General features: G+C 49.9%; 2 protein-coding genes across 3 annotated transcripts; both read left to right on the top strand.

Annotated features, from left to right (window-relative positions):
• Positions 1–3795: 3795 nt before the first annotated feature.
• Positions 3796–7883, top strand: LOC149853318 (uncharacterized). The gene is made up of 2 exons (XM_090027650.1): positions 3796–4224; positions 5825–7883. Exons 1-2 carry the CDS (start codon positions 4078–4080, stop codon positions 6941–6943), a joined length of 1266 nt encoding a protein of 421 aa, XP_089883776.1. The 5' UTR covers positions 3796–4077; the 3' UTR covers positions 6944–7883.
• A 2632-nt stretch (positions 7884–10515) lies between these two features.
• DOHH (deoxyhypusine hydroxylase) lies at positions 10516–17677 on the top strand. Of its 2 annotated transcripts, XM_090027652.1 has the most exons (5): positions 10516–10671; positions 10867–11200; positions 13064–13140; positions 14077–14314; positions 16428–17677. In XM_090027652.1, exons 2-5 carry the CDS (start codon positions 10927–10929, stop codon positions 16742–16744), a joined length of 906 nt encoding a protein of 301 aa, XP_089883778.1. In that variant the 5' UTR covers positions 10516–10671; positions 10867–10926; the 3' UTR covers positions 16745–17677. The 2 variants fall into 2 exon arrangements, with proteins under 2 accessions (XP_089883778.1, XP_089883777.1); XM_090027651.1 differs by lacking the exon at positions 10516–10671 and having other exon boundaries at positions 10678–11200.
• Positions 17678–19967: the final 2290 nt, after the last annotated feature.

Raw genomic sequence — 19967 nt, 5'->3', positions numbered from 1 at the left:
CCCTAATGCCAGCTGGCTACCTGGATGTCCTGTATATAATTGAAAACAAAAGCGAGAGAACTAAGCAATTAAATTCAGGATACCCCACATTTGCCAGCCACTAATTCCTCCTTTTTATGAGTCAGCCCCTTGGAGAAGGAGGCTACAAGGGGAAGCTCTGACTTTCCAGTATAGGTCTGGAAGGGGCCTGCTAGACCATCAAATCCAACCCCCTGCACTTGCTGGGAACCAAGCCAAAGGGTCTTAAAATTTGCCCCTTCAGACCCTCACACTCAGATATAGGGCACAAAAATAGAAACGCCAGGAACACCCAACAACACCACATAGAGAAAAGTAGGAGAGATGAGGGCTCTGCCAATGGCCTGTCACTTCAGCAACGGGGAAGTAGTTGATTAATATCTCTTCATACTACAGAGGAAGGCAAAAAAAAAAATCCCCACAGTCTTTGACAATCTAACCTTGGGAAAGAATTCCTTCCTGACCTCAAATCTGACCATAAGTATGCCCCTGAAAGGAAGAGCAAGCCTCTCTAGCCAGGAACCTATGATGCTTGAAGTAGTGGCAAGGCCACCAGTGTACCTCAATCAAAACCTCTTGGCCTTAGCAAGGACCAATGCCCAATGCTTCAGAGAAGACTCCTGCCTCTCCTGTGAAAACCAGGCAGTATTTATGAGGGGGCGAGGGAAATACTTGCATGTGTCCCTGCATGTGTCCAGGAAAAGCCCTGAAACAAGGGACTGCCAGGCATCTACCACATCTCAAGAGAGTTTCCTGTGTATGTCAGCATAAGGATTGCAAAAAGTTTCATAGATGTTAGGGTCAGAAGGGACCTCAGCAGATCATTGAGTTCAACCCCCTGCCCTGGGCAGGAATGAGCGCTGGGGTCAGACAGCCCCAACTAGGTGCTTGTCCAGTCTCCTCCTGAAGACCCCCAGGGTAGGGGAGAGCACCCCCTCCCTTGGGAGCCCATTCCAGATTCTGGCAACCCTTACTGTGAAGAAGTTCTTTCTAATGTCCAACCTAAATCTGCTCTCTGTCAACTTGTGGCCATTGTTGCTAGTTACTCTAGGAGGTGCCCTAATAAATAGAGCATTTCCTATTCCCTGCTATCGTCCCCTGATGAATTTATAGGCAGCCACAAGATCACCTCTCAGCCTTCTTTTGCAAAGGCTGAAGGGATCCAGGTCCCTCAGTCTTTCCTCGTAGGGCCCTGCCTGCAGGCCTCTGACTATACGAGTGGCCTCCTCTTTAACTCTCTTGAGATTGTGCACATCCCTCTTGCAGTGCGGCACTCAAAACTGGGTGCAGTTTGATACGTAGAATCAAATACAGGCAGTCCTCAGACTTGCGACACAATTGGTTCCTGAGAACCAAGTCTCAAGTCGAAACATTGTGACTCGGAACCAATTTTCTCATGAGAAACAATGTTATAAATGGGGGATCGGTTCCTAAACCAAGGCCTGATACCATATTTTCACCAAAAATACCCCAGAATTTTATATCAATTATTGACGAGTACTATAGCTACATTAATGTATTTATATTGTAAATAGCAATCATATTAATTTGGAAGGACTTGTTTGAGGTGAATTTGCTGGACTTTTTGAAAGACTCTTGGTTAGACTTTTTGAAGGGTTGTTGGCTAGAGCCTTCTCAGGAGTCTTGGCTGCAGGTTTTTCTGGAGCCTTGTCTGCTTTCTTAAAGAAAGCGCCCAAGGAAGTTTGGACAGATGTTCTCCAGGGAGATGAGTGACGCAGCGAAATTGTTCGCTGGCTTGGCGTCGCATCGATCTAGCGTTGTAAAGTCAAAACTGATGTCATAAAGTTGAAACAGGGTGTCAATTTAGAAACACTGCAAGTGGAAAATGTTGTAACTCAAAATGTTGTAAGTCAAGGACTGCCTGTACTTGATTCCACATATTATACATACTGATTGTTGAACCAAGAACTCCAGGGCCTGTCATACCATCTCTTCCATAAACTGATCAAGTTTAATTTTTAAGCAATTCAGGTTCTTTGCCCCTGTAACTCAACTTAGAAACCCTTCCAAAACTCCATTCCCCTGATAGTTAGAAGTCTTCTAATTTCTATGTGCCATGCAGGGCTCTCCAATGCACAGGACATAGTCTTGCACCTGGGAATCCTGCTGAATTCAGTGGCGTTCAGCACTAGCTCACGACTCTGCCTGTGTGCATCTGGCTGAGTTTGTTCTTTTGTTTGTACAATTTTTTTCCCCACCAAATGGTGTAGGGAAGGGAATACTAAAACCCACAAATGCTGGCAGGAGAGGTAGAGGCTGGTAAAACTGGAAACTGCTTTTCTCCAATACTTCAGAAACTGAACATGTTGCATCAGTGTCTGCAAATCAACTTAAAAATGAACACTGAAAGTAGGTGAGCATAACTTGCAACATACCCTGAGGTGCTTGGGGAGGACACTGCGTCCATGCAGACTTCATCCTGTTCTATTTTGTGGTGGTATTTTAGATAAAGCTGTTGGCGGGGAAAAACTGGAACCAGCTTTTCTGGCTAGCCCCAAATATCTGCTTCTCCTTTGTCAGGATCCACTACTGGTCAGGAAGGGAAAGTTCACATTTTGAAAAAATTATTAACATAAAATATAATATTGCAGCAGGTTTCTGTACACAGATTCCTTCAGTCATCTACAACTGAACTGCAAATTAAACATGTTATATCATGTGGCTCCCAGCACTGGGGTTAGACTAGCCCAGTGAAGAGAGCAGGACACAACCATCTTATCATTCTGAGTAGGGACCAAAACTGCAAGTCCATCTCAGATGACACATAAAGTTAGACCTCCAAAGCAGCAATACTCTAAACAACACCACTAGATGACCAATACCTCACAAAACACACTGGTATTAACAAGCAGCTGGTTTTAACATTTCATATTCCATCCAGACTCTGGCTATGTAGTTGGGAAGTAGAACAGAAATACCTGGGACAGAACCTGAAATCCCTGTTCAGTAGAAGGCACGTACACTTTTAAGCACTGTGAGTGTAAAAGTGTGGGCTCCTCTGGCTCAGAAGAGACCCATTGAGTTTAATGGGACTGCTCAAATGCATTAGGCCTGTGCAAATAGGCAGCTATTCGATTCAGCTTTGGATCCAGCCACTTCAGATGCCAGGGATCTGATCCGAAGCTCCGGATTGGTTTCCTGCTTCGAGTCGGCCAAAGCAGCTCCGAAGCTTCGGAGCAACCTCGGAGATTTGGCCATAGGGTATAATGGGGAATCAACGAAGTATCTATAACTCTGTTGTTTTTTGTCTGATTTGGATGAAACTTGCAGGGGTGCTAGCCACTGCTGAGAACATGAAACCTGCCATATTTCAAGAAGGTTGGTAAAGGGGTTTGGGGGGAACTGCACCCCAAATTCTTGAAAGCAAAACTCATGTCAGTTGTATATGTTACACCACAGGGGGGTGAAAACTGCAGGGGTGGTTGCAGAGTCGGTACCAAAGCCTGGGCTTGCAGCACAGTCTGCAGTCCGATCCATTCCTGTTCAGGCAGCATGCTCCTGCTCAGTGCTGGCTTTATCGGTCAATTTGGCCGAGAGAGAATCAGTGGAATCACAGGGGATGTCTGTCTCCAGCTGTTTCAGTAAAGAATTTCCATTACAACCAAATCTTACTTTAAAAAGGGGTTGCTATCACTATTTTGGGTTGTATAAAAGTAACATGTATACAACATTAAGAGAACTTTTTATATATGCATTTGAAAGGAAAACCACTGCCTTACCCTATTTGCCACCCACATGTTACGGTATAGTGTTAGAGCATGAAAACCAGAAATCAAAACTGAGTACATCCCCAGGTGAGGCCATGTGTGTTTTTAAATAGATGGTTTGTAACTTAAGAGCCGCCCTCTGATTTCTGGAAGGTGCTGGCCACAATTCTGCATTCACAGGTTCCCTGGGAAAGCTCTGAGTGCCAGTAGGTGGAGCTCAGCTACCAAGACATATTTCCTCCCCTCTCCTTTGTGCTTCTTAGCCATGCTCTGACCCCACAAGGAGCTCATCCAGTTTACTTCCTGGGAAGGTCACCCTCTGAATTTGAAAATGCAGGAGTCGTTGTTACTGTTGCTGTACCTGCTGATGAAGAGAAGCGCCAGTCCTCAGTGGGAGTTGGCTGGGCGATGGGATGAGATGCAGAGGACAGTCTGGCTTCAGCAGTATTACATGCAGAGACAAAAGAGACTGATGGCAGTGAGTATCTCAGTGGAAGGCAAAATAAGAAAGACTTACTCTCCAGGCACTTAGTTAACCTGGGGTCCAGGGCCAAATCCAGCCCTGCAGTCTGTGCATAGCTCTACTGTGTAGTGCTGGCTGCTGCACCCCTGGGGAAGGGGGGCATTGCCTGCAGACAGTGCTTGTGCGTGCAACAAAGATCTAACTGGGTCTCAAGCATGTGGGAAGAATTGGAAAAGGCCTTAAGAGTAATAATGTGGCTAGTTAGTACAGTACATCATACACAGCTAGGCCAGGGTGGAGGAGGACATACTAGTACAAGCCAGGGTGTAGAAGGATCAGGGTTGAAGGCAAAGGAGAGGATGACAAGGACATTAGAAGGGGAGCCCCAGGAGAGAGGCCAGGAAGGAAAAAGACTTGGAGACATCTAATTCTGTTCAAGTCTGGTGGAGCAGGCTAGTTGCTAAAATGCAAAGTGCGATGCACGTCCTTGTCAGGTTGTATTTGTAGCTCTGCAGTTATTTTATGTTGCCACTTAAACATGATTCCCAAACCCTGGTTGAAAAATCAAATAATAAGGGGAGAAAACTGAAATCAAAACAAGACGTTGTGCTTCACTGGAAATAATGTTTCTGTTTTCTGTCCCCAGAAAGTTTGTTTTGTGAAACATTTTAACTTTGCATCTCTATTCAGAACCAAAATAAATGATAATGGAAGGAATTTCCCATGGGACGGAAAATTTTGCCCAGTTCTAGTACTTACATTCTGTCAGCCCAGAAGGCCCTCAGCATTTTTAATTGCACGTTGGGCTATTTTTTGCAGTACTGTTTTTTTTGTCCTGGACTGCCTATTATTACTTTCTGCTATTAAATGGCTTTTATGGTGTGTCCCAAAGGTGGATGTATTCAATGCATAGGCTAAAGGTGTTACGGAGGCAGAGTGAGAGATGATATCTATGAACCTTCTGGAGACTAGTAAGAGTGAGAAGCCCCAAAGCGACTTAATAACAATTGATGCAGCACTTTTCAGCTGCAAATCTCAAAATACTTTACAGTGGATGATATTATTATCCCCATTTTATAGATGGGAGGTGCCTTTGATACCCCAAAGGGCAATCAGGAATACAATCCAGGTCCCTAGAGTCCCATCTGTATCTGAGAGGCCCTTTGCCTCCTGTTTCATAGTTTCATAGTTTCTAGGGTCGGAAGGGACCTGAGCAGATCATCTAGTCCAACCCCCTGCCATGGCAGGAAAGAATACTGGGGTTATTATGTCTCATTAATACTGTTCATTATGTCTCATTAATTTGTCTTTCGCATATATAGTATGATAAGGGGAATGAGCATGGGCTGAAGGTCAGGAATGACTGTGTTCCAAAGCCAGCTCCACTGACTACCTTGAGCTGGTCACTTAGCATCTGGGTGAGTCAGTTTTTCCCCTTGCAAACAGGGGTAATACTGACCCAATCTCCAGGTACGTCGAGAGGACAAATTGGTTGTCTGCACAGCACTTGGAAGATGCAGCATTATAAAAGTGCTGCAAATTGTTATATCCCAGAGTAAATGTCTGATAGAGACACTGCCTCTTGCCTGTCATCATCTCCCACGTAAAATTTCAGCTCCTGATTGCACGACGACGCAGAAGCAACTGTTACTTTCACCCCCGCGCGTGGCCCAGCATTAGGAACACTGACTGGTGGGAACGGGTGGTCCTGAAAGACTTCCAGCCCCACGACTGGCTGGAGAAGTTCTGGATGTCTAAGGAGACTTTCTTCTACGTGTGCAACCAGCTGCGGCCCAAGCTGGCACATCACAGCATCCACTTCCACCCAATGCTGCCTCCGGAAAAGAGGGTAGCTGTGGCCCTTTGGCATTTGACCACCAATGTAGAGTACCAGATTATTAACCCTCTTTTTGGAGTAGGCCCCTCCACAGTACAGAAGTGTGTCCAGGAGGTGAGCTACATGGTTGTCCTGCTGCTAAAGCCAGTCTACCTCCGCCTGCCCGGTGAAAAGGAACTGGAGAACATGGTGCGCATCTTCAGGGCCAGGTGGGGATTCCCACATTGCATCGGTTCCTTGGACAGCCTCCACATCCCCATCAACACACCTTTGCACCTCAGTGTTGACTACTGCAACAGCCAGGGCTGGCACTCCATCCTCACACAGGCTGTGGTGGATGGGTTAGGCCAGTTTTGGGATGTCTGTGCTGGCTTCCCTGGCAGCATGGAGAACAGTGCCATGCTGGAGAGTTCGAGCTTGTGGGTGTTAGCCAGAGGTGGCTACTTGTTCCCAAACCCCCCAAAACATTTCATGGGGAGGGCACAAAAGTATGTCCTACTGGGAGATGCGTCTTACCCTTTGCAAGACTGGATACTCAAGCCTTACCAGGAAGATGGGAGACTCACCCAGCAGCAGCTTCAGTTCAACTACTGCCTGAAGCGAGCCCACAGCGTGATCGAAAATGCCTTCCTGTGCCTCAAGGCTCGCTGGCCGTTCCTCCTGAAGTGCAATGACTGTAGCCTGGACCTGCTGCCCACTGTGATACTTGCCTGTTGCACCCTGCACAACATATGCGAGGCACATGACAACCCCTTCAATGATGAGTGGCTGGAGGTCATCGAGCCAGCAGAGATCCCAAAACCTTGTCACCCTGTGCCCACATCCATGGACGACAGCAGTGCTGAGCAAGTGCGAGGTCTCATGTGCCAGTACTTTGAAAGCTGTGGAGAAGGCTGATGGCTACAGAGGTAGCAACCATACGCTACAGCTCTTGGACTTTAGATTAACTCTAATAAACATAACAGTGTCCCAGGAATCAAGGGCTGCTAAACAGGAATGACATACTCGTGTCTGCTGCAACACCTTTCTGAGGAACGAGGATGGCTTGCAAGGTTGGAGCTGAGATAGCCTGGCCCCATCACCAGGTGCAGTCCAGAGGAAGTCAGTTATGTTACGGTTATACAGTTTTTGCCATAAAGATTTCAGGCAATGGAATGTATTTCATATGCTTGTAATCTTCTAGGATATGGACAAATGTGAGACATGTTCTGTGATATAAAAATAAAATGGGGGATCTAGGTTTGGACAAAGAAGTATGTCTCTTTTTTTGTTTTTGTTTTCTGTGAAGGATAAACTGGGGGGCTCCAGATTCCCAGGTAATTGGAAAAAGAGACTTTTCACTTCCAGGTCATCAGTGTGAAACCAGTCTTGGTGTCAGGCTGGCCCCTGATGAAAACTGTTAGTGTCTGGTGATTGCTTGGTAGAGTGCATGAAAAGAACTGGTGGGACTCAGGTGATAGATGCTGTGGTGATGGGTGCTCCAAAAATGCCAGATTGAAAGAGCAAAGAACTAAATAGGTATTATCTATATTACACTAGCATCTAGAGGCCACACCCAAGGCCAGGACCCTGTTTCGCTGGGTGCTGATAGATACAAAGCAATGGTTTCTGCAACATGGAGGTTACTATCTAACTAGATAAGCTGAGAGGATGGGAAACAAAGGCACAAAGAAGGGAAGTGACTTGCTTAATGTCAGTAGCAGAGCAGGGATTAGAATCTGGGTCTGGAGACTCCTAGTTTAGTACTGTATTCACTAAGATAGGCTTCCCCTCCATGTTGCTTAGCCATGGAGACTGACTTCTTGGTTTTAGATAAAAGTTCCTTCCTCTTGACTCATCTGTCCGTGAAAGCAATGTTATGAGTTGTTCTCTGGAGTAACAGGGGCCCTTCCAGTCCTGGTTAAAGCTGAGGGTTAGTGGAGTAGTGAGTGTGTGTGGTGTGGGGGTTGGTTCATGTGTGTGGCATATCTGTACTGGGTAAGTAGTTGCACAGGGCAGCCTTCAGGAGCACAAAAATAAAAAAAGGAGACAAGGTAGTGGCAAGTGGTCAGAGCTATGGGATTGCTTTAAGAGGGAAATGATCTTTCAAAAAGACTCAGGCCCCATGTGGCTGACCCTCTTTAGAGATGCTGCTTCATCAGGACTGTGTTTATCCTCATGTGCTGATACCTTTCTCTTTTTGCTAGACAAGCTTTCTGGTATTACAATGTGCCACCCTGCTCTGACCTTCAGTATTGCTACAGACATACTAATATGTTAGTCATTTTAATATCCCATGTTTGTGCCTGGGGTTAACAACCTGCTTTTTCATGGAAATCTAGCACTTTGGCTCTGCAAGATAAGCTGTAAAGGGATATTTGGGCCTTTAGAACAAGGGTCTGTGGCCTACAGTAGTGCTTGTAGGGCTATGGGTGCAAGACAAGTGATGAGCTTTATGTCCATGATAAATTCTAGTGTGGATAACTACAAACCAGTCAGCCTCACATCAGTCCCTAGAAAAATCATGGAGCAGGTCCTCAAGGAATCCATTTCGATGCTCTTGGAGGAGAAGAAGGTGATTAGAAACAGTTGGCACGGATTCACCAAGGGCAACTCATGTCTGACCAACCTGATTGCTTTCTATGATGGTATGACTGTGGATGCAGGGGGAGCAGCAAATGTGATATACCTTGACTTTAGCAAGACTTTTGATATGGTCGCCCACGACATTCTTGCAAGCAAGCTAAGGAAGTAAGGGTTGGATGAATGGACTGTCAGATGGATAGAAATCTGGTTGGATTGTTGGGTTCAAAGAGTATTCAGTGGCTTGCTGTCTAGTTCATAGCTGGTGTCAAATGGAGTGCCCCAAGGGTTGGTCCTGGGACTGGTTTTGTTCAATAGCTTCATCAGAGATCTGGAAGATCAGGTAGAGTGCACCCTCCATAAGTGTATGGATGACACCAAGCTGAGGGGAATAGTAGATACACTGGAGGGTAGGGCTAGGATTCAGAGAGACCTAGACAGATTGGAGGATTGAACCAAAATATGTTTTCAGGAAGTTTAATAACGAGAAATGCAAAGTCTTGCACTTAGGATGGAACAATCCCATGCACTGGTACAGACTAGAGTCTAGCTAACAGCAACTCTACAGAAAAAGACCTGGGGGTTATAGTGGACAACAAGCTGAATAAGAGCCAACAGTGACACTAAGCTTGTCACAAAGAAGGCTCCATTAGTAGGATCATTAACAGCAGGTCAAGGGGTGTGATTATTTCCTTCTTTTCAGCACTGAAGAGGCCACATCTGGAGTACTGTGTCCAGTTTTGGCCCCCCCGCACTACAAAAAACATGTGGACAGGTTGGAGAGAGTCCAGGGGAGGGCAACAAAAATGGTTCAGGGGCTGGAGCACATGACTTCTGAGGAGAGGCTGAGGGAACTGGGCTTATTTAGTTTGGAAAAGAGAAGACCCAGAGGGGCTTTGACTGTAGCCTTCAGTTGCCTGCAGGGGGGTGCCAAGAGGATGGAGCTGGACTGTTGTCAGTGGGGGCAGATGACAGAAGGAGCAATGGGCTCAAGCTGCAGAAAGGGAAGTTTAAGTTGGATATTAGGAAAAAATCTCTCACTAGGAGGCTGGTGAAACACTGGAACAGGTGGTGCAATCTCCATCCTTGGAGGTTTTTAAGACCTCACTAGACAAAGCCTTGGCTGGGATGATGTAGTTGGGCTGGTCCTGCTTGGAGCAGGGGGTTGGACTAGATGTGACCTCCTGAGGTCGCTTCAACCCTCATTTTCTGCAATCAGTTGTCACTGCTGCCAGCCCTGCCCCATCCACAGCTGAAACAAGCTGATCCCACAGCACAGGGTGGGTGCATGTGGCATGAGGAAGGGGGTGTGTGACACACAGGATCTCCAAAATTGGGCCTTGATTACAGTGATGCCCAAAGGCCGCGATCGGGATCAAGAGCTAGTGCTGCAGGTGACATGTGCACAAACCATGCTCCCTGCAGCTGGGAGGCGAGTTATTCCTCTTGATTAAAAAAACCCAAATTTGTAATTTAATAAAATCTCATCTTCGAGAGTTTGCTCAAAGTTTAGGGCCTCGTTTGCACATCCGCGGAAGTGCCTGGCAGGCCACGGCTGCCACCCCCCGCCCGTGGCAAATCGCCCGGTCTTGGACCTTTTATTTAAAAAAAAAAAAAAAAAAAAAAAGGAGCGAGTCTTGTGGCTCCCGCACCGCCGGGAGCATCATGACTTTTTGCCCTTAGACAAAATGGTGACTGTTTCCCACTACTTTGAACAGGCCTTGAAGTCAGACGCTGCCCTCAGTCAAGATGGCGGTACCACCGGCCACAGGCAACTCAAGGAGCACGAACAAAGCGAGGCAAGCCCAGGGAGGATGACTTGAGTTAAAGCTTCTGCGCATGCCCACTCTCCGGCCTCGCTATGGCGAAGGGGGAGGGGGTACAAGTGCGGGACGGAACGCACCAACTCCACCTTGGCGGAGGGGGGGAATTTGCGTCGCGCGCGTCACGTGACACCTCCGCGCCGCCGCCTGCTATGCGAGGGAGCCCCCCCGGGGGCCGCATGGTGCGCTCCGCCGCAGGGGCTGACGGGAGGAGCGGCGCGGGGCGGTGCGTGGCGTGCGGTGAGTGCGGGGTCCGGTCGGGGCTGGTGGGTCCAGCAGCCGCAGGGCCCCGAACCTGCCCTGGGCCCTGTCACTCGAGGCGCTCGCAGGAGCAGGGCCCTTCGCTGCCTGTGTCTGTTGTTCAGTCCTTGGCACTGCCCGGTGCTGAGCTGTGAGGAGCCGATGAGCAGCCCGTCCCCTCTTCTCCCTGCCCAGGTTCTGCAGCGTGTGACTGGCAGGAGCGCTTGGGCAGCAGGGCCCCGCCTGCTCCCCGCCATGGTGCCCGAGAAGGACGTAGAGGCCATTGGCAGGATGCTGGTGGATGCCTCACAGCCCCTGAAGGCTCGTTTCCGAGCCCTCTTCACCCTGCGCAACTTAGGGGGTCGTGCAGCCATTGACTGGATCAGCCGGGGCTTCGGGGACGAGTCTGCCCTTCTGAAGCATGAGCTGGCCTACTGCCTGGGACAAATGCAGGACGAGTGTGCCATCCCCGTCCTGATCCAGGTGCTGAAGGACACCAGCCAGGAGCCCATGGTCAGGCACGAAGCAGGTACCAGAGCATACATCTGTGAGGCTTCAGTCCTGTTTCCAGTGAAGTCTGTGGCAAGATGCCTCTCAATTCAGCCCAGAAGAGGTGTAATTGGGGGCTGCACAGGGCCAGGGATTGAAGCTCAATTTGGAGAGCAGCAAGGTCCCTGCTTCTGTTAGGGGAATAATATGCCAGCTTTCTTCCTGTACCTAGTGAGTGTTTTAATGCACATTAGCCTATTTTAATGCACATTAAAGTGTCATGTAAGCTGAGCTTTTTACTTAATGCACGTTAAAATAGGTTAATGTGCATTAAGTGTCACTTAAAAAAGCCAGGCTAATGCACATTTTCCTAGTACCTCACAATGGAGGCGCTAGATTTAATGCATAGTAACTAAAGCACATTAATGCACATGTAGACTCTGTGCTGCACCTACCTCACTGCCTGACTGCAGTACCTGGCACCTTTAGGGGCAGCACCAAAGCCCCAGTCATTTTCAGCGCCTTTTCTGTGATCGTTCTTGAGGCTAGGTCTGGTGATATGAGAAACAAAGGGGTCCCTTCATTTGCACAACTATATTTGTACAGCAGCTTGTGAGACATGGGAGAGGCATGTGTGGTGGTGTGATGTGTCTGCTTATATCCAGTCTTCAGTGGTATTAAAAAATCTGGAAAGCTTGCCAGACTCCTCTCAAATAAAGACATAGACCAGGGGTTGGCAACCTCCAGCACCTCAGAGTAAAGATCTGGTTAGAAGGGCTCTGGGGTGCCATGGCACGTGATGCCGTTTTGCTTGGCACACCACAGCCCAGGTGTGCTTCCAGCAGGCAGCGAGGAGGCTACAAGCCCTGCTGTGAGCACCCTCGGCTCCATGGCAGGCAGCAGCTGCCTAGAGCCCGGGCTGGCTGTGGCAGGCAGCCAGGGGCCTGCAACCGGTGCACCAGGATCTGGAGTTCTGGCCTGGCTCCATGGCCAGTGGTGACTGCACATATACCTAGGGGTGCACAGTGGGGAAGGGGATGGGGCAGTGCAGCCGTGGCCCCTCTCTCACTGTCTTTCTGGAAGTGTGCATGCAACAACCACCAGCAGTGAGCAGGGCCAGCACTCCTTAAACATTGGGGCAGTGGCTTGCAGCCTCCTTGCTGCAAGCAGCCCAGGCTCCGTGGCAGGCAGCAGGGGCCTGCCCAGAGCTTGTGGCAGTCAGCTGGGAGGATGCAAAGTTTGCAGAGCCTAGGCCTGCCTGGCTCATTGCTGGCAACAGGAGCATGCATGCCTCTGGGCAGACAGCGAGGGAGGGGATGAGGTTGTGATGCCCTTCCTTGCTGTGTGCCCCTGGGCACGTGTGCAGCTATCACTGGCTGTGGAGCCAGGCTGGGGCTCAAGACCTTGGTGTAACTTTCTGCAATCTGCTTGTTGCGAGTGGTCAAGCTCCATGGCTGGCAGTGGTTGCATGTGTGCCTCAGGGTGTAGGGCAGGAAAGCTGCTGAGGCAGTGCAACCCAGGGGGGGGTGTGCACCTGCTGTCAGCAATGAGGAGTGAGCCCCTTTCAGCTCCCCTGCTGTCCCTGGCTCATCAAGTTGAAGCATAGGTTGAGGTTGGGGTATTTTTGGCACTTCGGCCAAAAATGTTGTTGACCCCTGATCTGGAGATCGCGGTATATATGTTTATCCCACAACCCTTTTAACCAGATCTTTACTATGAGTTGGACTCAAACTGTCACTTGTCATTAGCTTGGGAGCTGCTCTTCATGAGCATTGCAGTCAGATCTGCACTAAGGAAGCGCTTGGTTGTATAAAAGGTGACAACAGTGGCATAAAGCCATGAAATTCCTGTGCATCTGCAGGCATCTGTACCAGCTGGTAACCTCCTCTGCCCTTTCTTTAAGGTGAAGCCTTGGGAGCTATTGGAAATCCCGATGTGCTGGATGTTCTGAAACATTATTCTGAAGACCCAGTTGTCGAGGTAAAGCTTCCCTTGAGCTGATGCCTCCTGTGGGACGTATAAACACCACTAATACTGCTGCTGCAATGGGAAAGGCTGGGATTTAGGAGGCCTGGGTTCTATCCACAGCTCTGCAAGCAGTCTACTGAGTGACCTGTGTATCGTTGTCTTGGATTTTCCCTGCTGTCTTGCTTCTGTTTGGATGCTAAGACCTTTGGGCAGGTTCCCGCTCTGTGTTTTTGTTCAGTATCCACCACCATGGAGCTCCGTTCTCCCAGGGTTCTTCAGGTGCTGCTGCAGTGCTTGGGGTGGGGATATTGTGCTATAGCCCTGCAATAGTTGGGGATATTGTGCTGATAGGCAGACACACATTTTCTTCACATGGTCTTTTTCTTGTGGATGACAGTTTAGACCTGAAGGCCTCTTAGTAGCTACGGAAGAGATGAACTCAGGTTTGTTTCCTCTACTTGTTGCCCTAGAGGGGCCATGTCAATGGGGAATAGCAGAACTTGATTTTTGTAGCCCCAGTCCTTGGCCTCCTCTTGACATCATGTTTGTGCGCATGTCCAGGAAGCATGTGTCTAGGAAGTAAATTCTTTCTTAGGAACTATGCTGTTCTAGCCTGGAGGAGGAGGAGGGGTTTATAGCCTGGTAGCTCCCATGTCAAGGTTTAGGTCCTGTTTTGTTAGGAACATGGCGGAGAACTATCCCCTGCCCTTGGACTAAATGCCATGTGTGGTGTGTACCTCATTCTTGGTGGGCTGGTAACTTGAGTCATACTGTGCAGAGGCAGGAGACGGGGCTTACAGAGCAGGGAGGTGACTCATCTGCAGTGGCAGAACTGGGAAAGGAGCCAGGAGCTGTGACTGCCAGTCCTGTGGGCTGGGCACCCCGATCTCCAGGTATGTTCTCTCTGACCCTGAGGGATCCCAGCCAAGCTTGTCTTCTGTTTTACAGGTAGCAGAGACATGCCAGCTTGCAGTTAAGAGGCTTGAATGGCTGCAGAAGAACAAGGAAGCCCCAGGCACCAATCCCTACCTGTCTGTGGACCCTGCTCCCCCTGCCGAGGAGGAGGACATTGCCAAGCTGCGAAACACCCTCCTGGATGAGTCGTGCCCACTGTTTGATCGCTATCGGGCCATGTTTGCCCTGAGGAACATCGGGGGCGAGGCTGCTGTGCTGGCGCTGGCAGATGGTGAGAGAGCCTTGATTGCTGAAGTACTCTGGTTTCTCTTCCCTTCTGCAGGATCTTCATAGGAGAGAGTCCAGGGATCCACCTGCCTGCCCCAGCTCTGGCTATCCCTGGGATCCGTCGCTCATAGGCATGGGCCTGGCGAAGTTTTATTGGTGCTTTTCCTAATGCTGTCCACTAGGGGTCACTTTGGGTAAAGACGGGTGGCCCTGCTCTAGTTAGCACACTCAGCCCTCCCTGGTCCAAAAAGGTCAAATGAGCCCCTTCCGCCATGTTTCCTAATTAACCCTAGTATATTGTCCCACTTGGATTCTTGGCTCCCTTGCGGTGCTAGAGTGTCCTGATTGAGCCCTGCTGGACTGCCGTGAGCACTTCTACCCAGTCCCTTCTCACCAAACACAAGACAGAGTCCTTATGAACTAGCCACCATCCCTAAAGACTTGTCCAAACCTTGCAGTGTGGACTGAGATGCTCATGGTGTTTCCACCTCTGCTTCGAAGAAGCTTTTTGCCTTCTAGGGCAACAGTCATCGATCTTTCAGAGCCATGGGCTGAAACAGCTCAGCTCTGGTCTGATGCAGGCTTTTGGTGTGTGGGAGGTCAGGGGCTGGGCACTGATTTGTATTCTGGTGGTGGGAGTTTTGCCTGTGCCTATGCTGGAGATGGGCAGCAGGGAGCCACACTCAAGCTACACCTGGGGGGCAGAGAGAATTGGCAGCTGGGCAGCAGCTCCCTGCTGCTTGGCTCCATGGGCTGGATGTTGCCAAGCCCTGCTGTAGGGCATGCTGGTGCTATGGCAGCTCTCTGCAGCCACGACTAGAGAGGGGCAGTTACCCATGATCCTGCTAAAATTCATAGACAAGGGACCTCAGGAGGTCACGTAGTCCAAGCCTCTCCTAACGATGGGATCATCCTTTTCTAAATCATCTTAAACAAGTGTCTGTCTATCCTGATATTCAAATTTCCAAGGATGGAGACCCCACACCCCTCTAGGTAGCCTTTTCTAATGTATGACCAGCCTCATGGTGAAAGTTCTTTCTAATCTCCAACCTAAATTTCTTCACTGTAATTTGAGACCATTGTTCCTTGTTCAATCCCATGCGCCTAGAGATAAATCTGTCTCCATCTTCTTTAGAACCACCCTTCAGGGGTTTGAAGACTGTTATCAAATCCCCTCTGTCTTTTCTTCAGACAAAATAATGTCAGTTCTTTTAGCCTTTCCTCATAAGTCACATTTTCCAGACCTCTAATCCTTTTATTTTTACTCTTACTGGACTCTTTAGTCTGTCTGCATCTTCCTTGACATGGAGTGCCCTAAACTGAACGCAGTACTCGAAGTGAGGCCTCATCAGTGCTAAACTGACTGGAAGGATCACTTCTCTGGATTTGCAAGTGATATTCTTACTAATACAGCCCCAATACGCAGTTGGCTTTTTTTCAGCAAAAGCACACTGACTCATTCAGCCTGTGGTCCACAATAAATATGAGGTCCTTTCTTCAATAGTGCAGTCTAACCAGTTGTTTGCCAGTCTGTTTTTTTGCATGTGAATGTTCTGTCTGAAGGGCAGGAGTTTGCATTTGTCCTCACTGAATTTCATTTGATTTTTTTTTTTCCTTCTTTTGAATGGGAGAAGGTGGGGGGCATTTCTCCAGTCATTCTTGATCCTGGTCCTACCCTCCAGTGTGTCTTAAACTTTTGTTTTGCTAAGTGTGCCCTCAATCCAATCTTTTAAATTATTGATGAAAATATGAATACTGGACCCAGGCCAGGACAGACTCTTGGAGACCCTGACATAATACCTCCTCCCTGACTACTTTTACTCCAACAACAGAAGCCATAAGGTTAGAGGCAGGCTGAGACCCACCTGACTCATTCATGTTGACCACCACACCTCTGGGTGACATGAGCTGGATTCGAACTCATTCATACACCACCCATTGCCAGTTCCTGGGCTCTGGAGTCCCCTTTAGTGACGGGCTCTTTCTGGCTGCCTTCCCCATGAGTGGTTGCAGCAGTGCAAGATGGGGCCCAGCACCCCAAAATGCTTTGCAATGCTGATGGCCCTTCATGGTGTGTTTGCTCCAGTTCTTCACTCTCCCTTTCCTGCTTTCTACAGGTCTGAAGTGCAGCAGCGCCCTCTTCCGACATGAGATTGGTTACGTCCTAGGGCAAATGCAGCATGAGGCCTGTGTCCCCCAGCTTACCGCAGCGCTGGAAAGAGTAGAGGAGAACCCCATGGTGCGTCACGAGTGTGCTGAGGCACTGGGATCCATCGCCCAGGCATCCTGCCTGGAGACCCTGCGGGCTTACGCCCAGGACAAGGAGCGGGTGGTGCGGGAGAGCTGTGAGGTGGCTCTGGACATGTACAACTATGAGAACAGCACAGAGTTCCAGTATGCGGATGGACTAAGCAAGCTTCAGGCCTCCAGCTAAGCAGGGGCTTCTGCCTCTGTGGGTCCGCATGCCTGCAGAAGGCAGTGGCTGGAATGGGTAAACCCAGGGCCTGGTTTCACCCCTGCACAGCCAAATTTACACCACAGAAAACTGGGTGTGATGCCAGATCCAGCTGGTCACTCTGCCCTGTGTAAATAATGGCAGCACATGGTGCAGAGCAGTGGCGTTCCAGGCTTCAGCCACTACTGCTAACTTATTATAGCTTGTTTGTTTTAGTCTAAGGGATGGGCCAGGCTCCAGATCCAAGCCCTGGGGTGCCAGAACCTGATCTTCCTGAGTTGTCTTGGTGCCTTGCAGACTCAGTTCTGTGCTCTTGGGGAGTCATGTTGCCCTTCAGTGAGCTTGTTTCCTGGTAAAACGAACCATGGCCTGAGGTTTTTCATTCTGTAAGGAGCTGTGCGCAGGCAGCAATGGGGGTTTCTGCAGTTCCCAAGCTCCTGTAAACAACAGCTGGGGATTATATCCCCCAAGCAAGGCCGGTCCCTTGCATGGGTGCCTGGCTACAGTATCTCTGAGTTTAAAGTAGTGTTAGAGGGAATTGCTGTAGTCTCTGTTTGGGCCCGGGCTGGAGGCTACCACTGCCTCATGTTAACTATACCCCTGTGGAGCCCGCTAGGCTCATGCTAGGACTGGTGACTAGGAGCAGGAGTAGTCATGTCTGCCTGCTGTCTGCAAAATCCTGCCATTTGCAGGGTGTTGGCAGTGCCCTTCACAGCTCTGTCGTCTTGGGTTTGGGTGTACCAAAGAGGGAGATGCCAGACAGCTGTCTTGAGGTGTTTTGTTGTCTAAGGCTCCTAGAGCAGCTGTCTGGAGCAGATAGCATTCCTAGGGGTCCTTGTGAACAAACCAAAAGCTTGTTTTTGATGAGGTGTGGGAAGATGCTGCAGGGGAATAAATGGCATTGCAACACTTGATTCTGTCCTTTGTCTCTTGAGTGAGGTGTGGGGCTGTTCTCTGTCCCTGTGTGGGTGGAACACGCCTTCCTGGTTCCCTCTGACTTCATGGGGCCTGAGTGCCCTGCCATATGCAGCAGAGCATGGAGAACAGCAGTAACTGGACCTGCGGGTTCCTTGGATTGGTGTTTTTCAGCCCACTGCCCCTGCCCATGGCTGGTGTGGTCTTCACTGGCAGTGGTGCTTGAGCCACTTCCATGTGCACTAGCTCCAGATCACAAGTGACACAGAAATGTCAGGGGCCCTTAGCCGACCTGTTTGCTGACCTGAGGGGCTTTTTCCTTCCTGTGCTGCAGTGTAGGGAGCCAAGAGCACTAGGGATTGGGTGTGTACATGCTTGCTGTTGCAGCATCTCTGCCACTCATGGTCAAGAACCACTGCCTTAGAATGGGACTGAGAGGAGCCCAATTCTCACCCAGTTCAGCCTGCCATCCTCGCGCCCTGAGCGTGCTGTGGTGCTCCAGCTTCCCTCCCTGAGTGGGGCCTTATGGCACTGGCTGCTTTACAGACAGCTGCTGAGAAACACTGTCTCAGTTTCCTATGTGACCCATATGAGGTCAGGGGAGGGGGTCCTAGTGCATGAACAGAGAGAAGGGGCTATGGGCCAAGTGGTATGTTAGCTTGGGGGGTGCTTGGCACTTAAATGTGCTTGGGTGGAGGACCTTGGCCCAGGGCAGTGCGGGGGGACATAGGGCAGTGCAGACATGATGGAGAAAGCCAGGGCTGTGATGAAATCCGGAGTAAAGGCCTGTGTGGAGCTAGAGTCAGCAGTGGAGGCTACAAAGTGGCATCCCCAAGTGCAGGGCAGCTGGGAGCAGGGCTCCAAGCAGGTGGTTTAATCCAGAATACAGAACTAGCTGAATCCCATGACAAACCTGCCTCTTCCCTCAAACTGCCCTCAAACACTTGTGTCGTCCTATGGGGAAGCCCTGATTTCAGCACTAACTGTGTGTGCTCGGAGTCAGCTGCAACGTGGCCTAGAGCAAGACAGCTCAGGATGGGCTTCCTGGGCTTGTCTGTCTGGGCTACCCCAGTGCTAGGCCCTGGCACTGCAGTTCTCAGCTCGGGGGCAGGGGGCACAAGGCAGCAGCTGTGTTCATTTTATTCACAGATGCTTTTCACTTGGCAAAAGCCATTTATGATTCATTCTCCCTTCATCTTCAATCCGCTTAGTGCATAAACCTGCTGATACTTCTCCAGCCATTCTCCTGGGAGCAGCCACTACGTTCTGTGTCCAGCTCTGGTGTCCCCCTCATTGCGGGGGAGGGAGGTGCAAGTCTCCAGTGCCTGTCATCCTTCGGGGGCTGGCATGCAGGTGGGTGGCATGCAGGAGCTCTGTGACAGCCACAGGGCCAAGACAACTCAGATGTGCAAATCTGGTGCTGGGCCTTGCTGCCTCCCATGGCCTGTGCTGGGGAGACGGGGGAGTTGAGACAGGAGTGCATCTTAGACCAGTACTCAGAAATCCTGCACCCCTTGACTTCCAGTGTGGCGTGAAGTCCAAATGTGGAGATACGAAGCGCTAGAAGAGAAGCTGGTGCAACCCCTGAGCTGCAAAGTCCCTGCTGTGCTTAGGGCTTAGCTGACAGCCTACACACTGGCTCTTGGCAAACGCTGCTTCACAAACACCTAGAGCTAGTGTCATTTCAGGTGAGCTGGAAGGCTCACACCCCTGGCTGGCTGTCTTCTCCAGTTTGGGCGATTCATAGCAGCCTGGACTCCCCTGGGAATGTTGGCTGGGCGGCATTGCCGTGTGCTGGCAAATGTGCTGTGCTGGCAAATGTGTCGGCCCCAGAGGGGCAGCCAGGGCCAGACAGGAGAGGCCTTCATGAAATCCACCCCCACTTGTTCTTCCCACACGGAGGGTGGTGAGAAAAGCCTCTGCTCCAGCCAATTTCAGCTGCAGAATTCACATGAGATCTACAGTCGAATGAGATGACTGCGCGCTTGCCAGGAGACTGCACTTCTCCCCTCCCCAATCAGGACCATCTTTGCTTTTTTTTCTCCCTTTGCTTATATAATACTCTTTGTTTCAATCTAGGAGCAGGGAAATGGGGGCAAAAGGGATGACAGGAAGGACAGAGGGTGTCTCTCCCACACCAACAGGGAAGCATGCTCCTTGGCACAAGCAAGAAACCAGCTCAGCTCTGACCCTGCACTCTGCTCTTCTGAGTGCACAAGCCTTTTTTCCTGGCAGGTGTGACTGTCCCAGAGCTGCCTTGCCCTGCCCTCGTGGAGTCCCTCGTCCT

This window comes from Crocodylus siamensis, chromosome 14 (genome assembly GCF_052110815.1).
Source record: "Crocodylus siamensis isolate JL-2025a chromosome 14, ASM5211081v1, whole genome shotgun sequence".
NCBI lineage: Eukaryota > Metazoa > Chordata > Crocodylia > Crocodylidae > Crocodylus > Crocodylus siamensis.
The sequence above is the reverse complement of the archived record's forward strand: the minus strand, read 5'-3'. Positions and strand labels throughout refer to the sequence as shown.